Here is a 16714-nt window from a genome sequence, read left to right as displayed (position 1 = left end):
CTCATCCAGGAACCACAGACTCGATGGAGGGACAGTGCACCTGATGTGCTCACCCCCTTTCCCCACACACCTGCCTTGCAGTTCTTGAAATCGCTTGGATCTAGTCATGGATGGGGTCACAGATCATACAACCATCTCAAGTACAGCAACAAACCAGCAAAAGACACTGACAGTTGCTCTGTGTTCACGTTTCTTCCCTGTTTCTTAATTCCAAATCAGGTCACCTGCTCCTAGGATTTCCTTCTGTCCTCTCTCTGCCTCTGACCACCTTTTCCATCACATCACGCTCCTTCTCTTCCCTCTCTCTGACTGCCACTTGCTCTTCCTTGAAGTCTCAACACAGGAAATTTCATGAAAAAACCCCCATATCTGGAGCAATGGACTTGAGCATCAAAAACCTCTTCTTGAAAGCCTTTTCCATCTCTGTGAATAAAATCCTGTGCATGGCTGACGAAATACAAGCCTGATCCTTTCAATTTTTACAATCACTCCAGTCTATCTGAGGAGCTTATTTTAAGACAGCTTCGGCAGCTACCTCCTTTCAGACAGAGCCACCTTACACAGACTGGAAAACCAATTACAGGCAAGACTTTTCCCCTGAATTTTTTTTTTTTTTTTTTTTCCATTTACAAGAAGTAGAAGTCCTTCCAGGTGTCCTTCATCACAAACTATTCCATTTGCCTTCAGCCAGAACACTGCATGTTATGACATGCAATAGTTTTGACCTTCAGCATCAGAACAAGGAAGATACTCCAATTCCCCCTCGCAAGAGCTGTGTTAGCATGTGTGTTCTCTTTGCATACTCTCCCCTCTTTGAACAAGGTAAAGAGTACACACAAAGCCTCTAAAATACCAGTTTAAAAAATTACTCGGCTGAACAGAAATTTCCTTGCAGCCTTTATTGTTGACTGGCTGGCTGTTTCTGCAATTCTCAAGAGATCAGAAATGGCATTTTTAGAAACATTTGAACGGGACATAAAATACCAGAGGGACATTGAGAAGATACTAACAAAGAGTGAAAGATCGGATGCTTTCTAGAGAAAGAAATGCACACAAAACCCTCCACGCATTTGCCCTGGTAAAGTGCCAGCTGACTGCCCATTTATTTGTCCTTGCTGAGCAGGGATCTACCAAATCAGGGCTGAGTCCCCCCGGCCTGATACACAGAAGTGCTTCAGCACATCAACTATTTCAGTCACTGCTAAGTATAACAAGTGCCTCAGCGCTCTCTGCTTCAAGCCACGCCAGGCCAGTGTGATTCAACTTCATTTTACAGAAGAGGCAAATGATTAAGAGTGGAAAACAAGAGGTACGACGGGCCGTGCAACTGCTTTTTATGCCAGGTCATATATTTCCCCACCTCAAATAAGATCAATAAATTAATCATTACTTATCATAACAAAGGCTCAACCCAAAACGGTCCAGCTCCAATCCTGGAAAAGGCAAAAAAAAATTCCCCGCTGCTGTTAAAGGCCTCTTTGTATTAGCCTGACAGTAAGAAATGCTTTTGGATGAACTCACCTAAGTCAAATACACCCTGTGAATTAGCATCACCTTATACAGCAGCCACAAAGAGCTGTGCATCTGAACCTCACCTTTCACATTTGTAACCAGCCAGGTTTCACTGTGTGCCCCTTTAAAGCAAACAGGTTTAAGAAGAAAAGTTGACAAAAATAGACTGGAATTCTTCTCATAATACTTTAAACATGTCTAATGGCTATGTAACGTGAGCAATTTTTACTCCCTTTTATGTGGCACAAAGCGAGGCCAGGGCAGCTGGTAGAGCAACTGATAACGTGATGCAAGCAGAACTACATCCCAGATCATTTCTATCCTCTGGCATAAAATCATACCCCACTTCTAACAGGTAGCTTCACTGCTGGTAACACTTCCTTTGAGTTGGTGTGCTTAAATATGAGAGTTAGAGTAACACCAGCTTGAAAAGGTATGATATAGAGGCACCTGCAAAATTACAAGCATTAACCACCATGGCCAGCCTTTTATAACTTGCTTTTCCTGCTACGTGAGCATCGCAGTGACGACTTCTTTTCAGTGACAAAAAAAACCCCTTCTCTCCACTGAACTGCTACCTCCCAGCATAAACAGCCCAGGTACAAAATGCTTTATCATTTGGATTAACCCCATGTTAGAGTACACACGGGTACCTGCATACAGGGATACCCAGATACGCACAAAGCTACTCACGTATTGGAAGCAACCTTTGCCATGAAATATTTGGCACACATTCTGTGTTTTTTTAGAGGTTATAAAGCACAAGCAGAAACAAAAGTCCTTAAAACCTGTACTGCATCCCTGTGGCCTTCTAACAAGTTGAGATGTGAAACTAACTTCTAGCTATCTTCCAGTAGTTAACCTGCCCTGAAAATGAAGATTTCTTAGCAGGCTGTTTCAAACACTTTGTTTAAGTGAATTTTTCCTCATGAGTGATATCCACGGAATTAAGCAGAGCACAGTGTGTCACACTGCAACTTACTGCTAAAACGGCTCATGATTACCTTTAAAACCTATTTTGCTTCAAGGTTTCCTATACACCATAGATATGTTTCAAATCAATTATATTCAAAGGGATCAGAGACAAGGAATACCATGCTTCCGTATTGAGTAGTGAAATTATGTCTTTTAAATATCTGCTCTTGTGATGGGAGCCTTAGCTGGAGGTTGAGTTTTGAGTTTTATCCAATAGTACGCAATGACATTGCTTGATGTTTAGCTCCACCTATGGGCACCTCCACGTACCTCTTTCAATTTACTGAAATTAAACAATTTAGTTACACTTTAAGGCTCTAACCACACAAGTCTTCCCTACTCCCCACCCCAACAAAAAAAGTAGATGCACAATTCTGTTGAGAACTGAGTAATTTTCCAAATCATGCAGCACAAAAATTGGTTAATGGAAAGGAGAGGAATGAGGGAAAAGGGGCGGGGGGGGGGGAACCAACCCAGAACACTGCATTTTAGAAATTAAACAAAAACAACAAAAAAAGATTCAGGATCTCTTTTTTAGATAATAGAAAAGATTATTTCCTTATTTTCCAAAGCATTTGTATTGACTCTTTTAAACCAAGTTCTAGTATACTAAGCATTGAGGCTTTTTTAAGTCAAAATTCTGGTAGTTTTCTCAAACAAAAGCTGACTTGCAAGCTACAACCTAATTAAAGATCTCTAGTTTATAGAACTTCTTTGGATTCCTAAAACAGCCTGATACAAATTATAGCAGCTCACTGAAAACCATATGTAATTTCATTTGTACGCTGAATCACAAAATAAAAGCATAAAAGTCTATAAAGCTTAAAAGCTAAATTCCTTTGAAAGTTACCCAAAGAGTCTTAACATTGTAACAAAAAATGGCCACTTGCTATGAGCTGATCATCTATTTAGTTTTTGATACACTTTATGAGAAAGTCAGACTATTTTATTTAATTTTCTGGACAAGGGAGACACTGTAAGGAAAGGACACCAAGATGACTTCACCAAAAATCTGTTTAAAAGCCTGACAAATTTTGGAAGATGCATTTCAAAGCTTTAGAAGAACTATTACAGAAAAGGTTGAAAAGATCACAAGAATCAGGGGACATAAGTGCATGACGTAAGGGAGAGGGGAAAGTAACAACAGGATTTCAGCAGAAGTATGAACTCCCAGTATAAACTTTCCAGTAGAAACTTCCAGCCACTGAAATGCACAAAGGCAGGAGCTCAAAGGGGAGCTCCAGAACATGCCTAGACCCAGCAGCACCCCAAAAAGCACACCACATTCCCACAAAAGAAATCCTAATCAAATAACAGTAATGTCTACCTGAATGACACCTAAAGAACCTATTGAGCTTTTCCTCTTTGGCACTTTTACAGGCTTGATATTGGAGTAACTTGAAATAGTCAAAAGACATAACACTCAGTGGCAAAAAAGGACTCAAAGACAGATATATCTTCCACCTCTTCCTCTAGATTTCTGCAGTACCTCATTAAGCCCTATTTTGTAAAACTTTTAACTTAAGTAGTGAGGCTCCAGATACGAAGCTGAACAAAATGGATTTGCAAACAACAGAACTGCGAGCAAAACAGTGGCTACTCACTGAAATCCTCAGTATCAAATGCAAGTACTCGGAGATACAATGAGTCTATCCTAACTAACAAGCATAGGCTGAAAAGGAATTAATAGGTGATACACATTTAAAGAAGATACAAGCTGAACTCCTGTCAATACTCCAGGGCTCTTTGCACATTTGTTTATGCCTGAACAAGCTTCTTCTCACTGGACTCAGGAAGCAGCAGAGTAGGACAGGCACCATCAAAGCTGCCAGAGGTTTGGTAGATAGCAGCCAGCATCACGCTCATGAGTCTGACCCGTTTCCAGACCTACAGAGATATCGAAGGTATCACAACACACCCTATGAGATGGGGAATTAATTACAGCTGGGCCAGAGTTACAGACACACGGCGTCAGAGCACAGTACAACAGCCTACACCAGCAAAATAAAGGGTAAGCACTTACAAATGACAGTAGGAGACATGCAACACAGAGCAAACAGAAAGTCAGATACAATTTCATGCGGATTAATAAACAACACACCACCTTGGACATTAGGTGAATGCAGGAAAAGTTCTTGGTTGCACTTCGAGGTTTCATTGAGGCAGGATGTGGTAGTAACGAAACTGCAAATAAAATTAATTCCTGGCATAACTTCGATGGCAAAGAAACATGCACACAATTAAACTGTAGGCAGGCCCACACAAATAAAGTCAGAAGTAAAAGCTAAGGAGATAAAGGACCTGCTTAGTACACAACGAAGTCCAATATGTAGGAAGAAGGACCAAAAAAAAAAAAAAAAAAATCCCACCCCAGCAAATTCACATTCTTTGGAAAGTGTTGAGACTAACAAGCTCAAACTATAAATACATAATCTCTCAAAATATGGAAGTCGTTACTGACAGACTCAAAATCTAGCAGTGAGATCAGCACCAGATTGAAGACTACTGAAAATTTTCCCATCTGCTCTCCACCTGTGCTGTGCTGCCAGTGGACAAGACCTTTGCAAAACCCTTGTAAAGCCCGTAACAAACTTCTGGAGCCACAGACACTGAGCTACCCCTATCCTTGCGCAACAGAAAAACTGATTTCATAAAGATGACCTAGGAAGTGCTTGTAAACCTCAGAGATTCTCAGTCTTTTTGGAAACCTGGAATAACATTTTGTGGAAGAAGGGCAGCGGTAAGAGCAGGAAGCAACACTAGGAAGAACTGGAGCTTTTTTGAGCTGATCTTTGAGAGGCAGAAAGCACAAAACAGAATGGGTGACATGACTCCCAGAAGTGACAACGTGCCATTTGAAGCCCGTCTCTTCCTCCACCTGTTCAACCTTTCATACTTAAACTCCCATCATTTTATTTCTTTTCATAACTCAGGTGGGATATACCACACTAAAAAATAATTGTCAGTTACTGAAAAAAAAAAAAAAGGCGCGGGGGAAGCACCCAAGATGACAGAGATGCTATAATTTTAGGTACATGAATACAGACCAGGCAAGTGACAAACAGTTTCAAGTATGATAGTCACTGCTTTATCAATGGAAATTTTGTCAGCGAAGATAAATCCAGTCCTACCAGATTCATCTTGTCATCTACTCATCAGTCAAGCCACCTTTGTGGTCTTGCTTTATTCACTGTAACGTACAGTATCTTGGGGTATGTTTTATCTTTGTTGTTATCAGCTGCTTTGTTTTCTTCTTCTTTTTAGATATTCAAGCATGAATTACTAAAAGCATTAAGCAGGTGTAATTTTCTGCAAAACGTTGCTAAAGCGTGTTGGGCAAGCCAGGATAAAAGAAAAGATGATAGAGGAAGCATGGCAACTGAACCCAGGACCTAGTAATTGAATTTCTGAACTTAGTCTATGCCTAGAGTAAAGAGTTACCCCTTGCTATCCTTTTCTATGTTTGGCATTGGAAGAAGGTTCTGGACATACCAAAACAAGCAAGTAAACTTTATAAATAAAAATAACAATTTTGAGTTAAAGAACTTGTCTTCCCCAAGACATTCTTTCTAGTGTGACAAAGCAAAACTTGAATAAACTGGTGACTATGCCTAGGGCAAAACCTGTGCTGTAACTGTTAAAATGCTATGAGAGAGTTGCTCGAGTTGATTCCTTCCCCACCCTTGACAAGTCTGGACTATGCAAGAAGAACAACTAATAAACTTATCCAGTATTTCAAATATCAAAGTTACTACACTTGTTGCTACTCTGGAAAACAAACCCCTGATTAAGAACAAACTTTAGTCTTGAATGTTGTTGAATTCACCTTGGAAACAAATAAGGTCTTTAATATAGTAATGCATGCACAAAGGCATAATCCAGTGATGGGAACTGCATCTCTAAGCTGGCAACAAGTCTTGCAAAGCGACCAATGCTCGTGATCACTTACAGATTTATGGATATTTTGCACACTACCCTTATGCAGAGGGAAAATATAAAACACGAGCTATACTTCAAAAATAAAAAAAAAAAAAAAGAGAGGAGGAATGAGGTCTTCTACATAAAGCAGGATGGCCCAGTTGGAATTGCTATTTCACCTTCTATCCTTTGTTAGATCACTGAAGGACCATGTTATTCTTGTTACTCTATGCAGGAATTCCCCTGCATGGCCCTGCGTGCAGCAGCGCTTTGTTATTTCAAACCACTTCTGTGTACAGAACAATTTCTTACAAACATCAATACTTCCCAGCCTTAAGTAGAGAAGAATGATGAGCATTAATACGAATAACTCCTTTCTGCCGTGAAAGGATTTCCATCTATACCGAGAGCGAAGCCTTCAATCTATTTTTGCATAACATGTTTTGCAACAGAAAGACTTACAGTTACTAGGTAAAGCCATTTAAATGCTGATGTATTTTCATATTCCAAAGGCTTTAAAAATAGAATTATTCATGTTGTAGAAGAAAATTGGTAAGGATATTATGAATGCACAGGGATTATTATAAAATAATAAAATGTTGATACCTTTATTAGGAGGAATATCAACTGCAGGCACAGAATCAGTTTTTCATTTGAATATTCTGGACTGTATTTCACTCATTAGAAGATTTTCATACTTCCATTGAGATCATGCAAGTCTCTTAAGCAGAAGTCTGGAAAGCTTTTCCCTGAATAAATTCATATGGTTGGTAAATATGTGACCTGGGACAATATTCTTACCTTTTTCAAATCAGAAGTGTTTGGAATCTTAAAGTTCAGACTTCGGCGCAAAATCTTCAACTAGTTTCATGCATAAATACCATGACATTTACAAGAAGACAACAAAATATTTTAATTTAAATATGCCCCATACTATACAACTGTATAAAATACCAACTAAGCATTCATTCGAACATATTAAAAAAAACAAAAACAAAAACAGAAAAAGCAAGCAGCACACTGTAGTGACGATAACAGAAGGTGGCACAAGCCAGGATACACAACCAGAAAGACAGGCAAGTCACTGTCTGACAACCTTTGTTTGCAATTACCATCAGAAGGGGAAACACACTGTAACCATCCCAAGACTTCCATGGTTTCTAGTGCCCACCTTATTAGGCAGATGTCAGTGTACTCAAATGATGAAAACCATAATGGTATTTAACATTCTGTTCTTTTTAATTGAAAGGTAGCACTGCTTTCTTAGGATTGCTAGGAAACACAACAGCAACTACCTGGGTTTCTAATGCAAAACTAATGCTTTAATTGGTAGTCATGGAAAGATTGAAAAAGGACAGAACAGGAATTATTCCAACAATTTTAAATTGAATTAAGTCAGTCCAGCAGTAATTTGTGAAACACGGAAAAAATCTTGGAAAGGCTTCAAGGCAGTTGTGGCCAACCTACAAAGTTTCTCTCCATTTTATTTATTGTGTGTGTTAATAAGCAGTACATGTATCCAGCTGACTGTTATACTTTAGTAACAAAATAACCTTATGTATCCCCATGTCCATAAAACATGGCTCCAGCAATACATGGCATTAGCTCTTCTTAACACTGTTAACATGGAGAGTGCCACTTGAGTTAGGTCCAACACAGACACCAAGTAACAATGTTTATTTCGGTTTACAGGGCATACCAATCAAAACTGCAAGTATTACTCAAGTTCAATATATTCCTGCTCTTGGTAGTCACAGGATATCAATTTCTATTTTGCCTAGTATAATGACAGGCCTTCAACAACACCACATTTACACTGCATCACAGTTTGGAATGGCTTCATTATACATCTTACGTTTTAAAATATATATTATTTATTTTAAAAACATGGTGTGAACCTGGGTATTCAGGTCAATGTTTGCTTCAAATGGCACAGAATGGATTTCTTTATATTAACTCCAGCTACAAAACTTACTCTCAAACCAACTGTGGCAAAAGCAAACCAACAGAGAACCATGCTTTGATGTCTAAAAACACGTTGAGAAGATTCAAACATCTCCTTTCTAAAACTGTAAGTGATATTTTCCCACAGATATGAGTTACTATCTCTTAAAAAAAATACTGAAGCCTATTTCAAAGTGAGGATCTCAATTTTAAAAAACAAGTAATAAAATACACTTCTGCCATCTTTTTTCCTCTAAACTTGTATGTCATGAACTACTGCCTTTAAACACTAACATATAAAAACCCCTAAAGCTTTTCCCCCACATACCCATTACTTAAGTATGCATCATTACTTGGCATTAAGCATCTCTAATACCAGCTTATTTTGGATGCAAAGCTAAGAAAGTTTATATTTATGGACATACAAAGCCAGTAGAAAAAGATACAAGTGTGCAGCTTGTAGAACAGTTCACATCGGGAATGAACGAGGAAAAGGCACTCCATCTCTCTTTGCTGTTCTACACACTGTGTGCAATTTTTCTATCACTGTTAAAACTTTGCTTACAACAATGCAGATTCACATACTGAGTAAAGTTAATGTCTCTCCATTACCTTTTTTTTTTCACTGAAAAATTACATTGTTGTGAATATGCAACATTAGCTTTATTTATACATTTAAGAGTACTTTTTTTTCCAAATGAGAAAGTCAAAAAGCTACCAAACAAATGTTATTGAAGATATAAATTATTTAAAAACTTAAATAATTTAAAATCAACTTATTTAAACAACTTTCCTATTGCACATTTTTCCATTACTTTGCCAGATAAAACCCTATATAGGCATTTAAAAGGTTTAAATTTTAAAAGCACAAATTACATAGCACCAAAATAAGGTGCTGAAGAAATTGTATGCCTGTTGGAAAATGAGTGCCAATAAAAACAAATATAAATATATACGTATATACACATCTAGTAGTAAGTCCGGGATGCTGAGATAATAAATACTTTAAACAATTTCCCAGAATTCCAGAAACATGTGAGAAACTATAGAAAATAACGCAAAGTTACTTTAGAAGACCAAGAATACACATGCACAAAATCTATTATAAGAAAAAGGTTTACAATTCCCGTATTTCAATCTTTAAAACCACCTCTGTTATCGCTATGTACTCCACACAATGACTAGCCTATTAGTTTGAGGATTTATGTGAGTCAGAACAAAGAAAGCTTCCCCCAGTTGCTTTAAAATGGAACAGCCTACAGTACCCCCAAAAAATAAACCTAGTTTATCCTGTTATGTCTCAAAATGTCTTCTTCTGCCTATCTTTTGTTCCCAGTGATCTGGGAATACGCTCACGACATCCATCAACCCGCAGCATCAAAAAAATAAGGATGAAACTTCCTATATTTTTTCTGAGCAAACTTATATTGGAATTTCTCCTACTGTAACTGCTGCTGTTGCCACCAAACTTGTGATCTGCTGTTTCCACAGTAAATGTTTCCCTCGCATATGTCTACTTGTAACCCTTGGAAAAACAACAGCAGTTCAACTTAAATGGGTAGGAGTATAATCTGGCCTTCTCGTCTGAATAATTTTTGGTTTGGGTTTCTTTGTTTCTTCTTCCACATCGTCTTCCTGGTCACTCTCACATACGTGGACGACAACACTAGGAGTAGTGTCAGTTGCAGCATGTAGCTCATACTTTTCTCCTGCAAGTTAAAATATTAGCAAAAGTGGTTAAAAAGGATCCATTCTGTAGAAAAGTGTGAAAGAAATTATTAAAAAGAAAGGAATTTATAAAAATGTGTAAGTAATACACTGATGACAAAAGCCTGATGCCACAACGCATTAGATGGTGCAGGCAGGTGCATCACTAATGGTCACATCTACCACCCAGAAGTATTTAGGTTCTGTTTTCAAAGCAACATAGCTCAGCTCCTCTCTTAAAAGCAAGTTTACACAGATTAGCCTAGGCAATTAAGGCAAGCATTCTACATGAGCAGTCATAAGTCTTGTTGGTGGGTTTTTGTCATTTTAAAGTGTACAAGATTACTCATCTGCTGCACCATATTCAGGTAGACTTTGTTTTCCTGAATGACAGTAAAACCACAGGATCCTTCTTCCCCCCAAAAGTTTTCAGCATTAAGAAAGCTGGATGCAGTTCTTTGTACCCCACACAGGTGCTTGCTCTAACATTCTGGGGTGCAGCAGAGCTAGACAGCAAGCTTCATACATATATAATGTGAAACACTCAGATATAACACAACCAGTGCCCAGAAGTGCTATGACACAAATTTTATTGATCACTGATATGAAATATGTTTATTCCATAATATAAAGATCACTTTAAATCTAATCAGGTGTTAAATAATTTTAATCTTACATTAGCTCAAAGAAAAAGCAAAGCATTTCTTTTCACCACTTCCCTGATCAGCTCCCCTTAATGTTTTTTCTTTCTTTGTTCTCTCCACTAAGAGGTAACAGGTACAGTCTCCATTGAGACCACTACAGTGATCTGCCCATCAGCTGTTCAAAAGTGCTAACACCAGTGGGAAGCAGCACACTCTAGGGTGCCAAGACTTTGAACTGGTCTCTACTCTGTTTCCCCAAGAACTTCAGGAAGGGGAACTGGCACAAAGAGCAGTTCCAGAGAGGAAAAGGCTCTCGCCTCCAGTTCTTCAGAAATACACGAGCCATTGTGCTATAGGGTAACCCCTGCTTGTCATTAACTCCATGTTCCAATGAACATCAGAGTCAAGAAAGAGGCAGAGCTTTATAGGGCTCAACATTCACTATATATATATGAAAAATCTCACAGGAAAAGGGATCACAGATCTGCCAGCAAGCTTACTGCAGGGCATCTCAATAACAGAACTTTCAGGGGAAAAAAGACCAACTTTTACTGCTTACTAAGCCCTTAAGTATTTATTTTAAGAACTACAGGTTTCTTTTTGGTATTACTAAACCTTAAAGGGAAAGCTTGTAGTAAAGAAAGAAGCACCCATGAAGCAAGGTCTGAATTTTCATAAAAATCAGTAAGCTGTAGTGTTATTTATTTATTTATTCCATGCTTTTAATTAACAATAACTTTTATTCTGACAAGCACAGTCTTACGGGACTTCTGTTTCAAAAACTGGTTTCAGGAAAATAAAATCTTTGATAAAAATATATAGTATGTCAGCAGTATTCTTGATGGACAGTTTTAAAGACCTGCATGCAGGCTCATCTGCCTAGCTTACATATTTCTGGCGAAACAAATGATTTATGGCAGCATTTTATACTTCTACTTCTAATACCTTTCCTATAAATTGTTCTTGCCATTATAATTCACATACCATTTAAAAGACAGTATTTATTAAAAAATGGCAATAATCTACCCGAAATCTTATGCTAGCATAAGCATAATTTTTGTCCCTTCACAAAGTGCCAAGGGCTGAATTTGCATGGGTAAGAAGAATTCCCTAGTCATTTGTGAGATGCACATTACTTTTGCTAGAATCTCTGGATATCCCCAGCATGCAGTCAACCATAAACTATTACATAAAAGGCTGATGCATAGGAGCTAACAGTTCTGCCCTACCCTCTTCTCCGCCCCTTACTACTGACATAGTTAGACGTGTTCCCTAAATTGGGAGGTAAGCAAGTAAATAAAAATGCTGCAGTAAAATGATTCAGACTGCAGTTTTTATTCTTGTTGATACTGCTACTAAATGAGGCCATTTTTTCTCTCCCCTAAACTTAATAGTACAGTTGCAAACAAGTTAAATCAGAGTTGTAGATTTTGTGAAATATAATTTGCACCAATTCTTATTAAGAAGGTTGTCGTAACTGAGGTATAAAATGATGTCAAGGGATGTGATCATTAACCACTGGAAAGTGGAACCATGATTAAAATAAGAGTTTGGTTTAGTGGAACTTTACATTTATTTCTGAAAGTAGTATCTGGTTAAAAACAGAAACAGGAGAAATAGTTCTACATGCTATTTGTGATGCCATCTACTTTTAATAATTAGACCTATAAACAGTCTACACTGTGGTTAGCTGAAATAACAAGCAACTTATAGGAAAGCACTAGAAATAAGGGGTAAGTGTAGGTTCTTAGTATCTCCTTTAGCTTGGACAGTGGGGAAAAAAAGAAGAGGAACCTGATATAAACTTTTTTCCCTTTCCAGGGTGAAGCTATCTCAAAGTTTCCAGTTAATGAATAAATTGCAGCAGATGAAAATTACAAGGACCAAGGAGTGGCAGAAACTTCTCCCTCCTAACTCGAAAAGAAAATTAGGTTGATACCAATAGTTTCCCTCCTACGCATACTGCTCTCTCAGATGTAGAGGTAATTCTAGAGCTACACAGCTGTCAACTGGTTAATTGTCTGAAACAGGACTTTCCTGTCCCTTCAAGAGCATTTTAACTACACAACTGCCTCTTCGCTTTCAGGAAACTGCTTCTTGAAAATTCTGATGAACAAGCTAATATATTATTGAAGCGCCATTCATGATCTCTGCAAATCACAAAAAAGATCATATTGTGGAGGTCTGGACCCTCCGAGTGACCCTGTGGAATTACCATGTGTGTAAGAAACTACCATTTATGAATACTTTTTCTGATATTGCAAATTTAATTCATAGATGGTAATTCACTGGAAAAGTTCTAGAAATTCAGAAAACTTAAAAGGCGTTTTACTCAACCTAAATACTACCGTTTCTACTCCTTCTTACCTGGTCCTAACTTGGAGATAGCATATAAAAGGTCATAGTTAATGACTGGAGTAGCATCTTCTACTTGCTTCCAATCAACAGGCGGAGAGGCAGGAGGTGAAATCAAAAACTGTTTGTCTGGATTTGGTGGTGCCAAGTGTGAGCTTCCAATGTGCAATGTCTGAAAAAAGCATAAAAGCCAATGCTGTTTCACTATTATCCATGAATCCACCATTCATGAGGAATTTTAAGGTTTGGATAGATGTTATGCTGTAACAAGCACTCAAGGTGGCAGCATGTAACTACATTATTAAAGAGAGCTATATGAAAGACCCAGTATACAAAATACAGACAAGCCACCACATTCATTAACTCTGATGAAACATGCAATGAAGTATGCACATCCGCATCTTCTCATTATGGAGTTTTACAAAAATTTCACCAGAAAATATCTGTCCTTAAAATACTGAGGTAGGAGGAAGCTGGATATGGGCTTTAAGGCCTAATGACAAATGGTGTTGAAACTCATTACCACAAGTGAGAGTGGTGAGAATTCTAGAAGGTATATAAATAAACTGGCTCCTTCAGGACTGTCCCTAGGGACATCTGAAACAGACACACATAGATTAATTTTCCCATTAAATTTATGGAGGAAAATACACAGCAGCTACCACAAAGCACCCAGATTATCAGAACGTGAGAGTTTCACATCTTTAGCAGCAGATGCTAGCCAGCTATGGAGCTGCACTGATGGTGGTCACCAACTACAAACAGGTGCTAAACAAACAATTTGCAGCCGTGAGAGCAGAATTATCAGGTAGAGTCCTGAACGTGGAGCTCTACACTTTAGATTCCCTCAGATACTACTTCAGCACGCGGGTGTACTGTTGGCAGAGCACACTGACTTCCCCCATCCCATTAAACTTGATCTTTGTGCTGATTACTATCATCTACTCCCTTTCCCCAAGGTTATCAAAACAATACAGAGGGAAACATAAATGCAAAATATGCAACAGCCTTCAAATACTTGTAGCTTTGGAACAACTTGTAATTCTCTAATCAAACTGAAAAAATTAACAGTGTTTATTAGCAGAATTGAAGATCTCTGGAAGCTTATAATGAGTAAGTTATGCTTTAGTACCTTGAAAGGATAATCACAAAAAAACTTACCTGAGCAAAATACAGTTTTATTTCCTTTCCAAGGAACTCTGTCTTGTGCAACTGGATTCTTGCATCTGCTGCAGATAAAGGGTTACTGAAATTTATTCGTACTCTTTTGAAGCTCTTAAAATACTGAAAGGTGATATCTCTGTCGTATGTTCTAAACAGCGATTCAAATTTGGCCTGAAAAGAAAGGACCAGAGAAGAAAGTGAATATGTAACACACTACATTTTCTCTAAAGACAAATACAGAAATAAATGACAGTCACTAGTAGGGGCATACCACCACTCTTGAATATTGATATAACAGCTTAGATTTAGGTTTCTTCTCTCTTTTTATAATGAATTGCTCTAACCTATCCCCTGTTTTCCCCCAGCAGCCTTTTTCTTCCTTATTGAAAAATTGGTTATCATTAATGAGCATTAGGCAAGATACTCCAATTTAGTGACATAATAGAAACACTAGTATTGGTAAGATATTGAAGAGAAATGCTTGTCTTATAAAAGTAATATCCAAAGGCCCTGAAAAAAGTCTGCCAAACATGCCTTTGTTCAAGTGTGCAGTCTTCAAGGAAGCCAACGCAACAGTTTTAATAGAGAAAAATTTAAAAAAGCATATTTGCAAGCTAAATGTAATTTTCTTCAGTGACTCAGCATGCACAATAAGGTTCATTAACATCTCCTGTTTTAATAGATGCTACTTTCATTTTGGAAAATGAATATATTATTACTGAACTCTAGTTTAATAGCCTCTTCTATTTCTGGATCCAAATTCTCAAAAAGTTCCCACTATTTTTCCTAAAAAATCAGAAGTACTAGCCATACAGCTCCTGAAGAGCCTTTGACACACTTTCTGTTTTGACTGTGTGGTAAGAGTAGGAACTGGACCAAAACTTCATACCTTTATACATCTGCAGTTGAGTTACTTTGCTGTCCTGTCTGCATGACAAGACTAAACACCTTTAGCAACAGCTGCCTATTTCCAGTTTGCATTTCGGGTTGTGCTCCTAAGGCATCTATGCAAACCTGACTTGTCTATTTTTCATATCATTTGTATGATGTCCTGATTACTTCAGGATGCGAGACCAAAGGTGAAGAAAGAAGCAGGAGGTTCTGAAGCTGCCACGCTCTTGCAAAGTGTTTTGGGCTTGCATTGAGAACACAGTAACCAGTCACAAGCCTTATTTCAGTGAAGGCAACAGATCAAGCATTCAGATTTCTAGTAAGCTTTTATGAAGATAAAATATCTGAAGTTCAATACAGAGCCAAACCAAACAAGTATGTAAAATCACATTCTCTTTTTTTTTTACTGCTACATTTTGAATTGGGGGGAGAGGGGCGGAAGCAACAAAAATTACACAAGGTGGCAGCGAGTACTTCAAATTTTCATTGTCCTTTCTGAAAAGCTTTGCCTCACAAACTTGCCATGGTTGTGTATACAGCCACTATATTTCAAAACCATTTTAAAAATCAGAGCTGTCCTGCTTCTTGCTGAGCTTCTTCAAAGTGAGCTCTGAAACAAGACCAGGACCCTCCGCACACAAAGCCCTTATTTGTTAGCCTCCTGTACTCCAGAGAGAGCTGGATGCAATCATGAAAAGTAAGCCAAATCCATGCTAAATGCATTTGAAGGTCACATTCAACATTTAAACTTGGAGAGTATCTGCAAGATTTGTGCAAAATACAGAGAGCTTTTAAAAAATGTGTGATTATAAAGGTCGTGTCATGCTATCAATACCACACAAAACAAAATGTTATTTTTGTCCTTAAGGTATCTTAGCAGTTAACAATTCACTGTATCAGGACTGGATTATTTACATTATATTAATTCTAATCAGTTAAATATAAATCCGAGAGGACTTCTTAAAGTTTTAACATTATGCTCTTAACTACAGTGCCAGCCAAAAAATCCCACAAAAAGTATAAAGTGTACTATAAATTATGTAACACTTACTACCAAACTTATAATCAAAATATTTGCCAAAAACACATATGCAAGTGAAGAATACACTATACAGACAGTCAAGGAAGTCTGGAGGTAAACTTCTGATCATTTTCAAAAACACATAGCTTAAGATCTAATGATTTCCAGAGTCAGTCATTCATATCAGAGCATACTGTTGCAGACTTTTAAGACCCAAGACCCTTACATCAAATTGACATTTTCTTAGAAGTCAAAAAGCTATCAAGGCATTCATACTTTAAACAATTTGAAACAGCACCTACATACTTTATTATCTCTGTGAACTACCGGAATACAACACAAAAGATAAAGCATACCCTTGTTTCTGCTTGATTGAAGACATCGCTATCTGCCACACAGGCAATCAGGGAACTAAAACTGTAGTTAAAATTTCTAAAATGCATTCTGTGCCTTGCCAAAGCGATACTTGCTGTTCCTCAGACACCAATGACTTTTAAGGAAGCCGTTGGTCCTGCAGGCAGCGTTTATAAGGGAAACAAGTCCAGCCCCTCAAAAAAAAAAAAAAAAAAAAAGAAAGGTTTAA

At 37.8% G+C, this 16714-nt stretch overlaps 1 protein-coding gene across 1 annotated transcript; it reads right to left on the bottom strand.

Annotated features, from left to right (window-relative positions):
- Positions 1 to 7293: 7293 nt before the first annotated feature.
- Positions 7294 to 16646, bottom strand: RCAN1 (regulator of calcineurin 1). Its single transcript, XM_014938235.1, has 4 exons — positions 16488 to 16646; positions 14217 to 14390; positions 13068 to 13227; positions 7294 to 10058 (listed from the first exon to the last, which is right to left on the bottom strand). Exons 1-4 carry the CDS (start codon positions 16572 to 16574, stop codon positions 9895 to 9897), a joined length of 585 nt encoding a protein of 194 aa, XP_014793721.1. The 5' UTR covers positions 16575 to 16646; the 3' UTR covers positions 7294 to 9894.
- Between the last annotated feature and the right edge of the window lie 68 nt (positions 16647 to 16714).

Source organism: Calidris pugnax, unplaced genomic scaffold (genome assembly GCF_001431845.1).
Source record: "Calidris pugnax isolate Ruff unplaced genomic scaffold, ASM143184v1 scaffold25, whole genome shotgun sequence".
In the NCBI taxonomy this organism is placed as follows: domain Eukaryota; kingdom Metazoa; phylum Chordata; class Aves; order Charadriiformes; family Scolopacidae; genus Calidris; species Calidris pugnax.
Note: the sequence above shows the minus strand (reverse complement) of the source record. Positions and strands in the feature narration are given on the sequence as shown.

What these genes read in the sequence shown, in the direction of transcription:
- RCAN1 (XM_014938235.1), bottom strand. Translation starts at nt 16,574, where the DNA reads ATGCATTTTAGAAATTTTAACTACAGTTTTAGTTCCCTGATTGCCTGT. An exon ending in TCAATCAAGCAGAAACAAGG is followed by an intron (nt 14,391 to 16,487) that starts GTATGCTTTATC and finishes CTTTCTTTTCAG; the next exon opens with GCCAAATTTGAATCGCTGTT. An exon ending in TAAAACTGTATTTTGCTCAG is followed by an intron (nt 13,228 to 14,216) that starts GTAAGTTTTTTT and finishes TGCTTTTTTCAG; the next exon opens with ACATTGCACATTGGAAGCTC.